At 39.2% G+C, this 20,956-nt stretch overlaps 1 protein-coding gene across 1 annotated transcript in view; it reads left to right on the top strand.

Moving 5' to 3' along the window:
• Positions 1 to 20,956, top strand: part of LOC143962680 (dynein axonemal heavy chain 3-like) — a 2,426,925-nt gene that overhangs the window by 145,817 nt on the left and 2,260,152 nt on the right. The window contains exons 3-4 of the mRNA XM_077472045.1: positions 11,520 to 11,599; positions 14,764 to 14,881. Of these exons, the coding sequence (XP_077328171.1) occupies positions 11,520 to 11,599; positions 14,764 to 14,881 (198 nt within the window). The remainder of the gene's footprint in view (positions 1 to 11,519; positions 11,600 to 14,763; positions 14,882 to 20,956) is intronic.

Below are 20,956 nucleotides of genomic sequence, written 5' to 3'. Positions count from 1 at the left end.
GACGACTTATGCCATGCTTCGTTATCACAATGATTGATTTTAGTCTCTGCTGCCGGGTGAAAAAATATCAGCTAATAACTGCAGCACCAAAGCTCCAGATGTCATTGATAGCACAAATCATTCTTTCACATTCCATATTATTTGCTTCATTTGCAAGGATGCGGACACAGAAAATGATCTGTTGGATGTGAAATTATAGCATGAATATGACACCCTTATTTAACCACCAAGCACATTTTGCCACTCCACAGTTACAAATTACTGTTCAAGGACTTGGCTTTTTAAGTTCTTTTCTGTGGAGCACTTGATTAAAAATAGACTTTTGTACTATGTTTTGTTCATTGTTCATTGTTTATAATATTTAGTAGAGGGTTTAATTCTGACTTTCCTTTTTAGTAGTTACTAAGTCACGCATTACACCATATTTCAATAAATACATTAACATATGGTAAAGGTGCAGAACTGGCATCCCTGAGTTACTGTAGATTTGTGGAGGCTGGTTCAATCGAAAGTTTGCAATATGCTTTAATAATTGCTATGGAGTTACTGGCAAGGAAGAGTGTGAAGAGCTTGGTTAACCTCAACCCAAGCTGAGATAGGGATGCATGTAGCAAGGGGGTGATAATAATTATACCTGGCAGATCTCATAGCTGGAAGCTCAGAGGGAGATACGATCTGCTGAGTAATTTCACCCCTATCTTCTACCCAAAACAGAAAATGTACTTTTGGGTAAGTTTATTTATTTAGAAAACAAAGGTTTTGCATATTGCCGTCTTGAGATTTGTTCAACATCAATTGCATTAGATAGCTGGTTTGATGAATGAAAAGTCTTCCTTAGATCCTGGAATATTATGTGTTCAGCAGCACCAAGGAAAAAGGTGTACTTGCCTTGTTTATATGAAGTGAAACTGGATGGTTTGAATTAGGCCAAAAAAGTTCTAGCTGCCTGAGCATTATAGACTGCCTGGATCTAATAAGATATGACACATAACACATATGACACACAATAACATATAACACAAGCATGGGGGATGTTTTTATAAAAAAATATTGTTTTTAAAAAATATTGTTGTGCAAATATCTTAGCATACACACAAAGGTCACAGATAATACCCATAATGTTTGTTATATGTGTAAAATGTCAGCTTCTTTTTGTTGTCTTTGCAGGGCAAATGTAACATTCCCAAACATTTGATCCTAACAGATAAATTGCTTTAAAAACACTCAACCAATAAGAAAAATATGAAGGAGACGTCTGTACTGTAAACTAAAAGGCTGATTTATAAACAATTCACATAGCTATTTACTCAGTTTAAGTGTATCAAGTACATTCATTCAGCGCTGTTCAAATATAAATTATCAGTATAAAACCTAAAATACTGCATTTGGCCATTAGCTGGAGCTAAATTTTCAATCTATTTTTGAGGTCATCAGCGCATCGATCAACCACTGTAACCATTATGGCAGTAGACTTTGAATCCCTGATCAATGGAGGAAGTTTGTCCTCTATGTCCCTTATCCTGCTTTCAGATGCAGTGGTCCTCTCCCTGATCTTTTCCAGATCCTGTCTTATCAGGGACACTTCCTCTTTAAGCCCTCCAAATCGTTCATGCAATGTGTTGACTGAGGCTGTACATTTATTGAATGCTTTCAGGATCATTGCCAGGGTCGGCTGTTCAATATCCTCTCCCCCACTGTCCTACGTCATCTCCTCTGCCTGAGCCTCCAGGGGTTTTGTGTCTGCATCTCTCAGCATGGGGCACACTGGTTCTCCCTCCCTGCTGGTTCTGTGATTACAAGTGTGTCAGCCAGCTTTTGGGCATAGTATCTCATGTCCTTGGGACATGAGATACTATGGCAGGGCAGGGACCAAACACACTGGTCCCTGCCAGTGTGTTTGGTGGATTTAGTGGGTTTACTCACAGATCCCCTCAGGGTCTCTGCCCCATGCTGTGGGAGGCTCGCGGCGGTGCCATTTTGGATCTCTGGGCACTGCATGTCACCTTTTCCCCGGGTAACCATGGCCAATCTGAGCATACTGGGGGGAGCAGTGGAGTCCGAGAGGTTCCAGTGCTGGTTGGAGTCCATGGATCAGTGATTCAGAGCTGGGAACAGGGTAATTATCAGGGTGACTTACGGGAGCTCTGTGAGTTGCAGCCGCTCACATGCCGATCCCGGTCACACCCCTCTGAGCTAAATTTTAGTGTATGGATAGCAGTGCTTACCACTGTAATGGACCAGCCAAACCAGTGAGTAAGTTGCTATACAAATTCCATAGAATGTTACCGAGATGCAGAGAAGTCGACTAGACTAAGGGCTGGTTCACATTAGATGCAGTGCATTTTCAATCTGCAACAAAAACGCATGCATAGTGCATTTCCATGTACTCCAATGACTCTAGTTTACACCAGTGCAGTGCATTCCAGTGAATTCAGCAAAAGTAGAACATGCTGCATTTTTTTCTGTATGGAGCACATCTGGAACATGGCAAAACACATACAAAATGCACCAGAATGCACATGTCCTGAACTGAAATGAAAAAAAAAAGCAAACACAAGAAAACACTAAGACCCCTTTCACACTGGCACGCTTTTCGGGTGTTTTTGCGCAAAAAATAGTGCCTGTAAAATGGCTGAATAGCGCCTCTCATGCCACCCCAGTGTGAAAGCCCGAGTGCTTTCACATTAGGGTGGTGTGCTTGCAGGACAGGAAAGAAGTCCTGCAAGCAGCATCTTTGGGGCGGTGCGGTAGCAGTGCATACACTGCTCCTCCACTGCCCCTGCCCATTGAAGAGCACTTTGGCAGGGGCACTTTGCGGATGCTTTTAACCCTTTATTCAGCCGCTGGGGCCCCTGTAAAAGCGCTCAGCTAGTGGGTGAAAAGCACTGCTATATCAGCAGTAAATCGCCGCTAAAACTAGCAGCATTTTACCTTTAATGCCCCCTCTTCCCCAATGTGAAAAAAAGTCTAAGATAAAATAAAAGTGGAGTTCTGTCTCTGCAACATTGTATCAATTCTGTATAACATTTACTGTACATTTACTGTACAAAGTAAGGTCAGTTGGCAGGGACCATAGGGTGAGTACATGGACTGAAAACTGGCTACAAGGGCGAGTTCAGAGGGTAGTGATAAATGGGGAGTACTGGGAATGTTCAGGGGTGGAAAGTGGGGTCCCCCAGGATTCTGTCCTGGGACCAATCCTATTTAATTTATTCATAAATGACCTGGAGGATGGGGTGAACAGCTCAATCTCTGTATTTGCAGTTGACACTATGCTAAGCAGGGCAATAACTTATCTGCAGGATGTGGAAACCTTGCAAGTAGATCTTAACAAATTAATGGGGTGGGCAACTATATGGCAAATGAGGTTTAATGTGGAAAAATGTAAAATAATGCATTTGGGTGGCAAAAATATGGATGCAATCTACCTACTGGGGGGAGAACCACTGGGGGAATCAAGGATGAAAAAAGACCTCGGGGTCCTAGTAGATGATAGGCTCAGCAATGGCATGCAATGCCAAGCTGCTGCTAACAAAGCAAACAGAATATTGGCATGCATTAAAAAGGGGATTAACTCAAGAGATAAAGTGGTAATTCTCCCACTCTACAAGACTGTGGTCCGGCAGCACCTGGAGTATGCTGTCCAGTTCTGGGCACCAGTCCTCAGGAAGGATGTGCTAGAAATGGAACGAGTACAGAGAAGGGCAACAAAACTAATAAAAGGATTGGAGGATATTAGTTATGAAGAAAGGTTGTGAGCACTGAACTTATTCTCTCTGGAGAAGAGATGCTTGAGCGGGGATATGATATCAATTTACAAATACCGTATACCGTATTGGTGACCCCACAATAGGGATAAAACTTTTCCGCAAAAGGGAGTTTAATAAGACATGTGGCCACTCATTAACATTACAAGAAAAGCGGTTTAACCTTAAACTGCATAGAGGGTTATTTACTGTAAGAGTGGCAAAGATGTGGAATCCCCTTCCGCAGGTGGTGGTTTCAGCATGGAGCATCGGTAGTTTCAAGAAACTGTTAGATAAGCACCTAAATGACCATAACATACAGGGATATACAATGTAACACTGACATAAAATTACACACATAGGTTGGACTTGATGGACTTATGTCTTTTTTCAACCTTACCTACTATGTAACTATGTAACTTAACCTACAGTGCAAAAGTTTCCCTCATTATTTCCTTTCTGGACAAATGTTCTAAGTCTACAGTGTTATACTAATCTCTCTATTGGTTGAATGTCTCTTGATTCTTCTGATTGAATGTTCTTGAGGCTATTTTCTTTTAGGATAAAATGTTAGGGGATGCTACATTTGCCTTGCAAAAGGCAACATATAGAAACTGACATTTAACATATATTAAAAAATAAACATGTCCTAGACATACCTACTTATTTTGGAGAGGAAAAATATGCTAAGTGTATTCTATATCTCATACCTAATTCCTTATTTATAAATTACATTTTATTTTATTATTAGTCCAGTGATCTTTGTGAGCACAAATACCTTACCTTAAATGAATCTACCATTTTGTGTTATATATATATTTTCATAACCAGTGGCTGTCTTTGTCTTTGTTTCTTTGATTTGAAACATAGATTAAAGGCATGAAAATGTTAAATTTGTTGCTTCAAAGTGTGTAAGATAAAAAAAATCCAACATAAATGAAACACCCAGTGTGTATGGGGAACCCACTGGTGCTTTAACTTATCTTCTATTGTATCTGTTGTTCCAACCCTTGGTGCAATCTCTTCCAAGAAGGTGTGGCTACCAACTGGGCCATATGGGTAGGCTCTAGAACTCTGCTAGGTACTGCTTCCCTGTATGTTTCATTCATTGTGCACTGATCACTAAATTATGCAAAGGCAGAGGTAATGAGCACATGCACCCTGATCACTGGGATTATAGGGATTCTTTTCTGCAGGGCAAAATCATTTATTGGTGTGTCATTCAGGAACAGGGAAGGTAACAAAAGCTGTGTTGTGGGAGAAGCAGGCCACATCTGTGGCTAGATACCGTGACAGTGCACTTCACGGTAGCTAGCACATTTCCTGAGTCCCAGAAATGGCAACTGGCAGACCTGTAATTTGGTTGCTGCCTTGCTTAGAGAATTAGCCTTTTCCTTAGCTGTGCTGCTTCTGTAGTTTTCCTTATTCTTACCTAGGTATTTCAGCCTGCAAGTGAAACACTGTTCTATTTCTCTGCTGCATGATAATTCTCATGCTTTATTAAGTTGTGTTGATTTTCCTCTTCCTAGTTCTTGTATTTTTAGAATACAAATTCCAACCTCAGATAAAGACCAGCAAATGCAGAGAAGGTAGGAAGGGTGCACCCACCTTTGTGCATGTCTTTGTTTTTGTCCTAAATCAATCTCTGAGACTTTCTTTTTTGGTCAGCTTGTCCAGCTTCTCCTCTCCTCACTCACTGGAAGAGAGATCATACTAAGAGGGGCCATAGTGCATAGTTGACATTATGGGTCACAGTCCAGTGAAGTGTATACCCAGTGAAGTGAATAGCTATAGATGATACACAGAGATAAAACAAAACTCCCTACATACGTTTTACATGTATATGTGGTGCCTTTTCCTTTCTACACTCTTTGGAAAGTGCAGATCATGTTAGAAATTTGTGTTCCTCTTCCAGCAGTGGGTGTGGAGTTTGGGCTTACGCTGTGTGAGAGCTGATTGGAGGAAAGGCAAACACCCCCACTCCACATAGGCAGAGGAACCAACGAAACATGCAAAGCTGTATAGGCAAGCTCTCTGATTATCTACCTTTAATCACCCTCCCCGACACAAATTTCTAGCTGTTGTTAAATCATGTGTCAGAGAACTTGTCAGAAGTGACTCTGCTGATAACAGAGGAACAAAGCCACAGAAAGACATGGCACTTAGAGCATTTGAGAAAGATAAGTAAACACTGCAGATATATGTGCTTAGGTCAAATTTCTTGAAGGGGGTTTACAGCCACTTTAAATTCAGAATACCATAATTCCCCCTAAAGATCCGTGGAAGCACATCACCATCAGCAGCCTAAGTGGATAATAATGGAGATGGTGTCTATTATAAAACACGTTTTTTTAAGACATGTTGAGATTTTTCACTGAAGAAGTTAAGCCCCTACCCCAGCAGTCTGCTTTGCCATCTCAAGCGGTGGTACTTCAGTTAAATACTGAAGTAAGAGATTCCCAGGGGGCAGCTAAATCATCAACCTCAGGCGACTCATCCTCAGAGGAGGAAGATAGTGCTTTTGATGGCTTTGAATTTGCTTTGGTTCAACCCTTCCTTAAAAAGATCAGAGAAGCCCTACTATAAGAACACCCTGTGAAAAAGCTGCAGAGCAAGCAAAAGAGGTATTTCATTGAAGAAATTAGGAATATAATTGAAGATGAACGGAAGCAAGTGGATATGAGGTTCTCATTTAGGAACTTCTTTACCAAACTTTACCCCTTTCTAAAGGAGGATGTCAAATATCTGGAGGATCCCCCAGTGGTGGACACAGCTTTGATGCTGCTAGCCAGACATTTGATGCTGCCTTTGGATAAGGCGGTCACTTTCAAAGATGCAAAGATGTCCCAGACAGAAGGGTCAACCTAAACCTTAATAAAATCTACTTAACAACAGGTGGAGCATGCAAGCCATCAATAGCTTTTTGCAACTGTCCCCAAAGCTCTTGAGATATGGATTGGTAAATCTAAACACAACTTATCAATTGATTTAGGTAAATCCAAGATCATAGCCGTCTTTAATAATCTGAAACTGACAGCAAATTTTATGGTGGAGGCATCTATTGATTCATCATTCCACATGATGCTAAATTAAGTCATGGGAAACTGGACGTGGGGCTAAGACCTTGGGTAGCAGACCCAAAGCAGGAGAGATGCAAGATTCTCTTTGAGAGCCAGTCTCTTTTTGGAAATAAGTTAGGCATGGCAATAGCAAAGGCTACAGGCAGGATGTATGAGGTTATTCCACAGGATAGAAGGCTGTTACAGCAGAAAGCTTCTGCCTTCAGAGGTTCTACAAACGCAGAGACAAAGATGTGAGGACCTACAGGCTGAGCACGGAGTTTCAGAGGCCCTGGGTTAATTGCTTTGGTAGGACAAAAGTCCAAGGGAGGAGATTCTTTCTGCTGGACAGGAGTTCCATAAGTCTTTTTGATGGTGTGCTCACCTATGTTTACTGGGTAGGTACCAGGCTGCAAAAGTTTTGTCACGTATAGGCAGACTAAATAGAAAACTGATGAGTCCTAAACTGTCACTAACCTGGTCGGAGGCCAAAGTGTCGAGAGGGCTCCCCTTGTGGCTAAGTGTAGTAAACCCTCTGAAGATTGTACAGAAGGTGTAGTGCCCAAAGAAGCACAGGTTGCCAGATGGGTACAGGAGTAGAGCCAGTGGTCACCTTAAGTATATTGGGTAATGCAGGATAAACAGCAAAGTCCCTGGGGATCCTCAGTAACACTCGGCAATGGTGTGTGCAGAAGACGGTAGTGGAAGCCAAGCCAGTGATCAAACACTGTGGATCCAACAGGGTGAAGAGGCAGGTAGCAGGAACAGGATCAAGCCAAGGTCAAATACAGGAGGGCAAGCCAGGAACAGGTAATAGTAGCAAAGTACGTGATGCAAGCCAGGATCAGACACTGGAGATAGCAGCGAAGTCGGTGAAGCAAGCCAGGGGGTCAAACCAGGAGAGCAGATCAGACATGTCAGGAGCAAGCCAGGTCACAACAGGTAATCCAATTAGAATATGCACAGAGGCTTAGAAACACGGGAAGATTGATAACAATCCAGCAATGTGATGGGCTCAGTAGCAGTCTTATATAGGCTAGTAAGTGGGCACTTCTGTCACATTGTGCCCCTATTGTGTACGCGCGTTCACCCATTTTGCAAATCTGCGTACGCCTGCTCAATCTTCTTGCGCCAGTGCTCATGGCGATGCGCCATAAGCATCCATTACCAGTACTGGCTCTATTGCCAGTTCTCCTACAGCCATTTCCCTGACATGAACACAGTCAGGTTCAGGCATTTTTGTAAATTCCTCAGGTATCCTAGAAAGCTTTGTTCCAACTGGGATAACTCCCTGCAATCTAAGGAGAGATCTCCTTCTCTCATATGTGATCATTCTGCTGTAGCAGAAGGCGATAGTGATGGTGCCGTATTTTGAGTGTTTCTTAGGAATGTATTCACCTCTGTACCTGGTGCAAAAAATATCATGAAGTTAGAGTTCTGTAATAGACCTGAAGGTTCTAAACAGATACAGTATATCAAGAAATACCATTTCAAAATGGAGTCCTTGCAAACAATCCTAAAAGTAGTCCATCTGGGAAATCAGATACTACCCGTCGATCTAAAAGATGCCTATTTTCATTTACCAATTACCCTGCATTTCCAAAGATTCATACTCTTCGCAGTTGGCCGGTTACAATACCAGTTTGTCTGCCATCCCTTTGGTCTGACAATAACCCAAGAGTCTTTTCCAAGGATCTTCTTTCTGTTATCACTCTCCATCAAAAGCAGAGCCTTATTATTTCTTTCACTATCTGGAAAACATCCTGCTGTTGAGACAAGATGCAAAAGTGCTCTTGGCTCATCAAGATTTATTCATCTCTATCCTAGAATGGTTTGGGTGGATTATCAATTTTTAAAAAGTCAGCTCATCCCTATGCAACGTCTGGTCTACCTGGGAACAGAGATGAATAGTGAATACCATCTCTCCTTACCATGTGGGAAGTTTCCTCCCATGATGAGGAAAGTAGAAGAGAAGCCAAGTGGCTGACGGCCAGGGAGTATCTGCAGCTTTTGGGCCCCATGACATCAGTGATTCCAATAGTGAAATGGGTCGAATGGAATTCTTGTCCATTCCAGTATGGGTTTCTAGCCCAGTGGTGCTTGAAAGATCTCTGTCAGAAGGCAAAGTCTGGAATGGTGGCCTGAACCCATAAATCTTCAGCGTTACCATTCACTTGTGCTGATTCTTTGGCTGGTAGTCATGCCGGATGCCAGCGAGATGGACTGGGGAGCTGCCTTTCATGGACATTGAGCTCAGGATAAGTGGCCCTTTCAGCCATTGGAGATTGTTGCTAATTTTTTGGAATTGAGAGCAGCCCTGCAAGCCCTTCCTTCCTTCAGTCATTGGATTTGGAGTGGTTTGGATCTTAAAAATGGACAATACAATGGGAGTGGACTATATCATCTTCTCAATTTTTCAGTAGTGTATGACCTGGTTCCTGTCTAAATTGGCACTGGACAACAACAAAATGTCTCTTCTGCCTCAAGTTTCTCAATATCTGACAGTTTGGGTCTTCCTCCCAGAGGTGGACCTGTTAGCTTCCCAATGCAATACGAAGCTTCCCAAGTTTTACCATCTCTGACAGGCAGTCCAAGCTAATGCTCTGAACATGAAATGGATCTTTCAGACAGCTTATACCTTCCATCCATTCCCGCTGAACCTCAGATTCTTGAGGAGACTGCCACAGTAAAACGTCTTGACAGTGCTCCCTTCAGCTGAGCATGCAAGCCCCTCTGCCTTTACTGGGGATGCTGTATCTACTGTCTCAGGGGCCCATATTTCATCCAGTGCTGTAAAAACTCAATCTGAAGGCATGGGTCTTGAGAGGCAGAGATTTTTAAATCTTGGTTGTTCAGCCAAAGCAGTCAATACCCTTATGAAATCTCACAAGAAACGTGAGTACAATGGAGTATAGGAGGAGTTTCTGGACATTTTTCTCAGAATTGTTTTGCCAGCAATGCCACAGAAATGCCACATCATGAATTGTCTGCAGAAGGATGTGGACATGGGCTTAATGCAAGTATGTTCAAAGACCAAGTATCAGCAATATCAGCCCTCACAAGGGTTCACTAAGCAGATAATAGTTTGGTAATCCAGTTTTCAAGGCTGTGGTAAAGCTAATTCCTCCAAAAGCCCTTTAGTTTACCAGATGGGATTGTCCAATCTTAGAGTTTCTGGCTATGCCTAAGTTTTATCAAGAGCTTTCTCTTGATATCTCTCTCTCCTGATATCACTTTGAAAGCTGCCTTTCCCTGGGGTTTAAATAACCCTTTAGAACCTTTCTGGCAGATTGAGTAGTCCTTGTGCCAGTGTTTAATTTAATTCCAATGGTAGCCTCAAAATTTTATATGAGACAAGAGATAAATCTTTCCAGCCAGTCCACTAGACATGGGGAAGACTCTGTGTGCTTACATTGGTGCTAAATCCAGTATCAGATTATCTTTTCATCTATTTGTGATCCCATTTGGAGCAAGCAAAGGAGCTAAAGCCTCAAGCAGAGCTATAAGGGTTTATTTACTAAAACTGCATGGTACAAAATCTGGTGCAGTTCTGCATAGAAACCATTTAGCTTCCAGTTTTTTTTTTGTCAAAGCTTAATCAAAAAAGCTATAGTTAGAACCACCAGTTTTAGTAAATCTCCCCCATAGTGTCCTGGCTGGTAAAGGTCATCACACTAGCTTACAAATCTAAGGGTTGGAATAATGGCACACTCTACCAGTGGCATTTCAACTTTGTTGGTGGCAGCTTTTCAAGTCTTGCTGGAGATGATATTGCAAGGCAGCAACATACAAACTTTTATTTCTCATTATTGTGTAGAACCGGTAGTGGTGACAAAGACCAAGAAAGATGGTAGAATGATTATTGCAGTGATTTTTGGCCATGAATAAAAAATATTCTGCATTATCTCACCATGGTATAGCTAGGTATTTTCCAGGTGTGTGCTGACATGGAGCCATCAGGGAAAATGGAAAATTGTTCTTCATACTTACTGCAATTTTCTTTTCCTGACGAGCTCCATTGCAGCACAAATTCACACCCAGAATTGAAGGAAATCATTTCATAATGCCAGAATGGAGTGGGAGTGATTTTTTTATAACTTATGGTTCTAACTAGTACAGTGGGTAGTGGGGCCTACCCCCAGGTGTGTGCTGCAAATCACAAAAAGTAAGTTGCTATAAGAATGAAGCAAAATGTTTTGTTTTTCTCCCTGTTTGAAGCTGAACTCCAAGCAATAGCAAATATATGTAGATGAAATACATACTGTATACAGGAGCTAATTTAGCTGCCAAATCATTTGTATTGCTGACCACCCAGCCCTGAAATGTATACAACCCTTTATGGCAGTTAAAGGATAGCCAGCAGAATGAGCACATCTCTCTGCCACTCCACTCTATCATACTATCATAGCAGGTGCAGCATAGCACCCTCTCCCGGGAAGAGCTCTGCTCTGCAAGACTTTCAGGTATTTACAGTGCTTTCATTTAAAACACATATATTTCATGTAAAATAAAGAACGCAGAGCTGCATTATATTGTGTCTTTTTTGTCTGCTTGTAGTTCAGCTTTACCAGAACATAATGTATACATTTATAATACAAAAGTGTTTAATTCTTCTTTCTTCAATACCTAAAAATATGTCCAGATGCATTATGTTTTTCAGACAAATACATACAGATATATATATATATATTTATTTTTTGTTCATTTGTTGCAGTGATTCCATTGCGAACAACTACAGTCCTGCAGCCAGAGACTTCTCGACTCATTCTCTGTACAAGCATCAAAACAACAATGGTATAACATTTTCTATCTGTTGATATGTTACATCCATATAGATGCATGCTTTTGCTTTGATTTTAAATAAAAAAGTTGAAACGGGAGCAAATCCTGCCCGTGAATCACTCTAGCGATCTCCAACACTGAGCAGAAACTTCCCTTCAAACTGACATCCCAACCCTGTAGATAACACTGTAAAAGTGACTCTGCTGCAGATAACTTTTGAAAAGCACTTTGTCAATTTATTTTAAATAGGCTAACCATGGCACAGTGTTGTATTTTTGGCAATGCAGCACATCAAAACTCACAGTATGCATGTTTTTTTTTGTGTGCTGTAGTAAAGGTGTTTTGGCAGCTGCCATATATGTGTATTAAGGTCCCTTTCTAAATGATTGGCTCTGCAGAAAATCTAGTTTTAGGCCTTAATGTGTGTTGCAGTAAGGTGTGGCAAAATATACATTTTATAATGCATTACTGCAACACAGAAGTTTGAAGACTGCAGAGCAATTCCATTGTGCATATCAGATCTATAAATGTGCTCACCATATCGGATTATTTTAACTCCTCAAATTAAAGTCTTAATAAATTATACTGCTTCATTTAGCTAGAAACGGAATCAAATAAAAGCTATTTCTCAGTTGACCTCTCAGAATGTTACTAGTTGTCAGAGTGTATGGTTTAGCAAAGTATAAATGGATTTTAATGTCAATGAAAAAAACTAAATGCCAGAAACAGTTGTCAGTGTCTATTTGATATATGAGGTTAAAGCAGAACTCCAACCAAACATCCACACATATAGCTGAATGCCAGTGTTCATTTTGGCAGCAAATTTCATTTTAATTTTAGTCTTATGCCCTGTACACGCGGTCAGAAATTCTGACGGAAAAGGTCCGATCGGATTATATTGTCGGAAAATCTGATCGTGTGTGGGCTCTATCGGACTTTTTCCGTCGTAAAAAAAAAATTGAGAGCAGGAATCGATAAGACAAAGTGCTACGCATGCTCAGATCAAATTACGAGATCAAAGCTATTGGCTACCAGCCTCAACGTAGTCCCGTCGTTACGAACGAACGTCATCACGTTCCGAACGATCAAATTTTCCGACAACTTTGTCCGACCGTGTGTATGCAACACCAGTTTCGGACAAAATCCATTAGAAAAAATCCAATGGATTTTGTTGTCGGAATGTCCGACCGTGTGTACGGGGGCTTAGTCTTAGGACTAAAATGGTATTTTAGTTTTAGTCCTATTTTAGTCTTCTGCAATTGTTTTTATTTTAGTCGTATTTAGTCGACTAAATCACCAGTATTTTTTAGTAGACCAAAACAAATTTTAGTAGTCTAAAATTGAATGGGTGTGATTAAATTGTAATGCATTAGTTAACATTTCTCTACATTTTCCAAACTCATTATATACTGCTGGAGTGAAAAATCTAATATGCTATTATTTATGGTATTGAGGTATGAACATGCACTACAGACCAGCGTTAATTTTGAAGTCAAATTTAAATTTAGTTTTAGTCTTAGTCTTTTGACTATAATGGCATTTTAGTTTTATGCCCTGTACACAAGGTCGCACATTCCGACCATAAAATCCGTCTAATTTTTTCGGATGGATTTTGTCCAAAACCGGTGCTGCATACACAAAGTTGTCGGAAAACCCGATCGTTCAGAACATGGTGATGTTCATTTCATATGACGGGACTACATAGAGACTAGTAGCCAATAGCTTTGGTCTTGTAATTGGATCTGAGCATGCGTGGCACATTGTCCATCGGAATTCTCTACAACGATCAGAAAAAGTCAGATCAGATTTTTTTGGCGGAAAATTTGAGATCCTGCTCTCACAGGATTGGATTTTCCGACAATATAATCCGATCTGACCTTTTTCCGTTGGAATTTCCGACCGTGTGTACAGGGCATAAGTCCCATTTTAGTCTTTCGTCTAAAAATGTAATTTTCGTCTTTTAACTAAAATACCATTTTAGATTTAGTCATATTTTAGTCATCTCAATTGTTTTAGTTTTAGTCGTATTTTAGTCAACTAAAATAGTATTTAGTCCACTAAAATGTTTTAGTCATTTTAGTTGATGAAATTAACACTGCTAAACACGCATACAGTACCCCTTATGTATGTGATAGATCAACACAAAGTGGCACATAATTGTGAAGTGGAAGGAAAATAATAAATGGTTGTCAAAATTTTTCTTTGCAAATAAATATGTGAAAAGTGTGGCGTGCATTTGTATTCAGCCCCCCTGAGTCAATACTTTGTAGAACTTCCTTTCTCTGTAATTACAGCTGCAAGTCTTTTTGGGTATCTAGCAGCCAATATAAATGATTAAAGTCTATAAGCAGATCGACTGAATAGAGTTTCACATTGGATCACTTCATTTAGCTGCTTGACATGATTTTTGACAGCTAGGCTCTTATTGGATGCCAGGGGTAGATTGTCATAGTTATAAATTTGTCCAAGGACAGACTGCTATTGCTATAGACATATCAATGGACAACGCTAATGTACACTACAAGCCACTTAAGGAAATAAAGGTTTATGGGGGGAAAAATAACAGGCTGACATAATAATAATGTAAAGAACAGTTTAATTTTAACACAATTCAACACTGATAACCCCTTTTGTTATTTTCGTTTTCCACTGCAAAAAATGTGGTTTTCATTATAACATAATACATAGCAGCAAGTGATGAATAGGTACTTATTAACAAGAAAGGGAATAGTTGTGACTTACATTTCCTGCGTGTGTGATTAAATATATTTTCTGAGACTACTGCAGTAAACAACAAGTCAATTTGTACATTTTCCTTGCAATAGAAATGTACTTTTTGGGAAAATACTCTTGAAGGGTTAACTGCTTCTTAGAAGGGGCAGACCCTACATCTTTCCTCATAAGAACACATAAGAACACTGAGAGTGCACTAGGTGATTATAATGAACCAACATTTAGGAATCAGTCTGCATAGGACAAGGTAAAACAGACAGCTGTTTTTTTTTCTCCAGTATTCATAAATCATCTAAAGGGGATTTTTTTTCTTAACAAAAGTGCTGCTACACTTTAAGCATTTTAACAGTAGCATTCTAAAAAAAATACCCTGTTAGCTCTATAAATAAATTATTTCCCATTCGAGAGACCTTACAGATTCTGTTATATTTTTTGCATTTTAGAGTATTCTGACTTATGCAAACCTGAGAATCAAGTGGGATTATTATGTCAGAAACCTCCTTATCAGGATCTCAGAATTTCCAAGAAAAAGGATTCATATTATACATTGTATAAGAGAAAGTAAGTACTATTAAGTTGTCAGTTTTTTTTTTTATATACTCTTAAAACTCAATGTCATCAACAGTATTCCAATGCTCAGTTTATGAAATAATATTGTAAATGACCCCAACAGAGCAGAGATAGGAGGTGCTTACATGTTAGATGTGGGTCGGATCGGAAGGTGGCAGTCAGAAGTGATATCTTGCTGAGATGAGATACAACAAATTTTCTCCTAATATTTCTAGAGATGTCAATGTTTATTTAAGAAGGTACATACGTGTTTATTGTACATAACGTTTTTCCAATTTTGTTTATACTGGGATGGTACAAAATAGAACAATAAAAGAATATACAAAGACTGCAACATTACTGTATGCTGAAGCATGAGGTTTTGTAGAGGAATTCCTCACTGATATCTTGAGTATAACCATCTGTTGAAGCCATCTTTGGAGGTGACTGGTTTACAGTTGTCTTCATGTTCATGACGCTTCAATCTTTCATTGGAATGCTCTTGCCAGAGCTATTTCCTAACCCTAAAGTCTAAAACAGAATGGCAGTTTTTAATTATGTACTGTCCATCAGAAAATGATTAAAGCTATTCTCTATCATTTTTATCCAAAAGGTGTGACACCTATAAAACAGTCCACCTGTACAGCACACTCAACCAGGCACTCGCAGTTTCCCTCAGTTCTAACATGTGATAACCATCTCAAACTTTTCTACATTATATTCTTTGGGTAACAGTTCAGTACTGCTCTTCTAGTAAAAAGGATTGAGCACACAACTGAGTAATCAGGCTCCCAAAAGCATTCCCTTGGCAGAACGCTGTGTGGTGTCCTCTGGCCTCATGTCCTACACTGCATGGTTTGTCCTTTAGATAGTCGCACATCAACAGTATCCCCTTACATCTACTTGGCTGATAAGCCATAAAGGGCTGGTGTTATTGGCTTCAAATTGGTATTTTACAGTGCTAAGAGAGCCTGTAATAAACACTAAGTTTGCAGGTGTCTTTAAGTTTCAACTTGGGTTTATAGCACAAGACTAGAAAATAAATAACTTGCAAACACACACAGTGCTAAAAAGGGCAACTTACATCTATTCCCTCTCCTTCAGTATGGTTTAAGTTGTATGGAGTGCAGCTGATATTAAGCTTAAAACTAGCTTTTTTGCCTTAGGAGCATTGGTAGAATTCCAAAAGACTGACACTGTTGAGTACTTACAGAGCAAAAGAGTATGGTTGATATGTGATGGCTTAATTGCATTTAAACTTTCAGAGTTGCATGGCGCAGCCATTGTACTCATATGACAGAGAACAACAAACACCAATCAAATTGAAATATGCTGTAGAAAACAACAGTACATGTGAATCAGATTGATGGCCTAAGCAAAACCATTCTTATTTTCTGCACATTTGCAACAAAATTGCATTTTTACAGATAAGGTCCTGCTTGTATTCAGCTATAGTGGGGTCTTACAGGGTTAACAATGCCCCACGTGTGCATACAAGAATAGGTAGAAGAAGACTGCAGTGCTGGGCACTCTTGCTCCACTTTTCAAAGCTGCAAGCAGAAAAGGGAATTTGTTGCATTTGGATGTAGGAGTGGGTTTTGGTCTTGATCTTAGCAAATGAGATTCCTAAGTTCTGCTGTTTAACTCCCAGGATGTGTGTAGGTTACTACTCACACTAGTATGCTGGAGCTGCCCTTAAGACAGAATCCTATTAAATATTTGTATAACCATTTCATTAGTTACTGTGGTCCTGAATTGTACTATAGTTTTGTGGTTAGGTTATACTTCTACAGTTCTGACCTGTTCTGTCCTTTTGTGCTCCTGTGTTACAGTTTGTCAATGAGACTCCAAGTTCCAAATAAACAATTTTGAGAAGACTTATTTGTAAGAAAGCTTGCTCATGCACAAATTTAAAAGAACCTGCTTTCAAAAATAAACTATGTAGTGATGCAGTGAGCTGGTCTGAACTCACTCACTCAGCTGAACTCACACAATTTCCTTCCCCCATATCAGTCCCAATTTTGGAGATGATTTCAGAGACATCTGTGCAGAATTCTGCTCAGATGTCAATGGAAATCAAACCCCAAAATCGGCGAAAGTAGTGCAGAAACTGCTTTTGAAAATCGGTGCGGTGTCATAAATGTGCTGTTGCACCGATTAGAATGCTGTCATTACCGGCAATTGCTGCTGATTTGACATGCAATTTGACATTTCAAATCGCATGTCAAATCACACCAATGTGAACCAGGGCTTAAAGTTTGATTTTGTCCAAACTAAGGAATACAGGTAAATAGATATATTCAAGACAGATGTCTGAGTAAATTTGGCTGACATGTATTGACACTTTGGGCCCAATTTGGACATTGCATTTAGGGGTGTACTCACTTTTGCTCCCAGTGGTTTAGACATTAATGGCTGTGTATTGAGATATTTTGAGGGGACAGAAAATTACACTGCTATACAAGCTGTACACTCACTATTTTACGTTGTAGCAAAGTGTAATTTCTTTAGCGTTGTCACATGAAAAGGTATAATAAAATATTTACAAAATTGTGAGGGGTCTACTCACTTTTGTGAGATACCGTGTATATATATATATATATATATATATATATATATATATATATATATAATTATCAAAATGTAACGTGACATCAAGTTAACATGTGCCAGATCTTTTTTAGCAAAGGTATAGTAATATTGTCACAGCAAGAACGGTTTTATGTGATTAGAGGTGTCATGTTCAGCTAAAAGAATGACATCAGTGTTTCTACGCTGCTATTTTATAGCATATTTGTTTAAAAAAAAAGCCTAGTCTGAAGTTTCTAGAGGTGTCTTACTGCAAAAGACTGAACGTTGGAATTTTACGACGAGAGCTTTCATATTACAAAATACAGAGGAATGGCATGTTACTGGTGACATGTTACCATATTTCAAAAGAGAGGATAATACTATACTATACTAGATAATATAACCATATTCTCAGAGGTGCCAGTGCAATGATGTGTTAACAGGGGTGCTTAAAAAGTCAGAAACATGTCATATCGCCAGAGGTTTCATGTAACAGCACAATTTTGTGATATGTACTTTATCTGGGACATATAATAGGAAATGACCAGAAACACCCATTGCCAAGTAAATCAGCAGGGATATTTATTAACTGAAGAAAAAGAAGATTGGTTGCACGCCATGGAAGGAAGAACTTCTGTAGAATAGTTACTATTTACAAGAACATGTAACATGTGCTACGTTACAGGAACATTGGCAGACCAGTTTCACACAGATAACTCATGTGAACAAGCACGAGTTATCTGTGTGAAACCGGTCTACCAATGTTCCTGTAACGTCCTCTTTATGTCCTTTGGCACTTTGACAATAAAGTAACTATTCTACAGAAGATTTTCCTTCCATGGTATGCGACAAATCTTCTCTTTCTTCAATTACTATTGACAGTGGTAAGCCAGGGCCAGCAGCCACAAGGACATCTTTATTTACAGTCTGAGCGGTGTTACACTATTTCTGGACTTGGGATATTTATTATCTGGGATATTGACTTTTTGAAATGGCAATAATAATGACAGTTGGCAATTAGGAGCTGTCTACACAATGCAGGACCTTTACATAGGAGCTGTCTCAAAGCAGGGGTGTGGCTATTTTGTTGACTTTAAATGAGTTTATAGTGATGGTAAGGTAGGGCTGGTGGGAATGTGTAACTACGCAGGTTTGGAAGGGATTAAAGAGGGGCAGAATTCACAAGCAATCCCAGGAGTTTGGCATCCAGAAGAAGGGCAATTCCAGTTTGCCTGAAACTTGTGACAATGCTGGTGCCTTATACATGCAATTCTTCATCTACAACACTAAAAGCCATGACCTCTCCTGAAATAAGTGAGAAATGATCCAGGAAGATTGCATAGTTCAAAAAGATTTTTCCATTAGGTTTCATTTTTGTCATTATACATGATAATCACTACTGAATTAAGTTAGTTTTTGCTGTAGACATAGTATGAGTATTTGACAGCCTGTCCTGCTCTTATTTGTTTTCTATATTAGAGGAAATTGGAATCAGTGGAGCTTTTATTGATGCTCTGCATATTTTATACTTTTTCTCCCTGAGGCATATTTGAAGCTACCTAGCTCAGAAGTACAGCTCATAAATATCATGCTGGGAACTTGACAGGGTTGCCCAATGTCTCTAGCTTAATTTGCTATAGCAGTAGCATCTTTAGCTATAAATATATGTCAGAATTCAAACGTTCCATGGTCTCTGAGTTGCTAACACAGTCTAAGAAAATTACTTGTTTCTAAGCCTGATTCAACTCTTCCTGCTGTTGTGCAACTTTTCCAGCTTCAGAGAGCAATCATCTGTGCCCATTAACCTTAATATTCACATGCTACTGCCATGTTTTAAAACTTGCCCACATGCAATCAAAACTTAATTCAACTCTAAATTTTTATTCCAAAGCAAGGAACTTGATATACTATGTCTAGGTACCAAATTATCTAAAATCACTCTACACTGGAAATTGTAGTATTTCTATAATGCAACAAATAGTTGAGTTAATGAACCACAAGACACATTTTTCTGAAAGTAGTCCCTCTTCAAAAATTAGGTAGTTCACCATACTCCTGATTTCTTTCCAACAGCATACTTTGAAAAAGCGTTTTAATGGCACTTTCATATTCTCATAGATGAATAACCAAACCAGATTTTTATGAAAAAATGCAATACTTACATAGATGGTTGGTAAAACTTTCAGTAACAAATTTGTATGAATGTATACATCAACACAGTTAGAACAAATTGATTTTAGCAGTAGCTCATCTGTGAACTGAAGCTAAGATTTTTGATTCCAACAAATAAATCTTTATTATAAACCACTATACTAATACCTCCAAAACGCAAACAAAATATTCTATAGACATTTTACACACACACACACAATTCCAGACTTTGGTTTGTGTTCCTTCAACCTAAATATCCAATTATCCTTATCTTAATTAACATTACTTTTAAAATTGAAAATGCCAGTTACTGTATGAAGTTTCAGTTGCTAAAACTTCTAGCATTGTCATATGGGATGTACATCCTTGATAGCAAGGATAACTTGCCACAAACCTAACCATAATTTGCTGCAGGCTTGCAGAATGTTTGCTATCCGGGATCTAATAACTCTACCACATATCCTAACAAAATATATAACTGCACTTAAAGTGGTTGTAAAATCAGAATCTATGCATTAAGATAAAAAAAGCCTGCTGTGTGCAGTAGCCCCCTAATACTTACCTGAGCCTTCTCCAAACCAGCGATGCTGCACAAGAGACTCGGCAGGGCAGGTATCTCCCTACTGATTGGCTGAGTTAGCAGCAGAGTGCCATTGGCTCCCACTGCTGTCAGTCAATGAGGTAATAAGGAGAGAGAGGGGGCGGGCTCCGTGTCTGAATGGATGCACAGAGCATCAGCTCGGCTCAGGTAGCCCCATAGCCAGCTGCTTGCTGTGGGGGCACTCAGCAGGAGGGAAGGGCCAGAAGTGCCAAAGAGGGACCCGAGAAGAGGAGGATCTGCGTTGCTCTGTGAAAAACCACTGGACAGAACAAGTAAGTATAACATGTTTGTTATTTTTAAATGAAAAAAAAAAACAAGACTTTCGTATCACTTTAAGAGTTGTAATGCAGCTAAAATGTCTTTCCATATAGGTTTGATAATGCTTATAAAATTTAGATTTGACACAAATAGTAAAATGTTTTTTGCTATAAACCATTTACAAACAGTAAAAATGTTATCAACTATAAATGATTTGCAAATCACCTTAGTACATTATTTATGTATCCTCTGTCTGATATATTTGATATATTTAACAAATTATATTTTTAGGAATTTAAATGAAAATCTGTAAATATTGGATACTTTATGTTATGGAAAATGAACCCATTATAAAATATACATGTATTAAACACATACAGTACATTAAAGGGCTGTACCAAAAGCCTGACTCTCATTACTTCCAGATGAATAACCAAACCAGATTTTTATGTAAAAATTCAATACTTACGGTACATAGATGGTTGGTACAACTCTCACTAACAAAT

Source organism: Lithobates pipiens, unplaced genomic scaffold (genome assembly GCF_037356315.1).
Source record: "Lithobates pipiens isolate NorthernLeopardFrog02 unplaced genomic scaffold, aLitPip1_a1.2 Scaffold_8, whole genome shotgun sequence".
NCBI lineage: Eukaryota > Metazoa > Chordata > Amphibia > Anura > Ranidae > Lithobates > Lithobates pipiens.
This window is presented reverse-complemented; position numbering and strand designations above follow the sequence as displayed.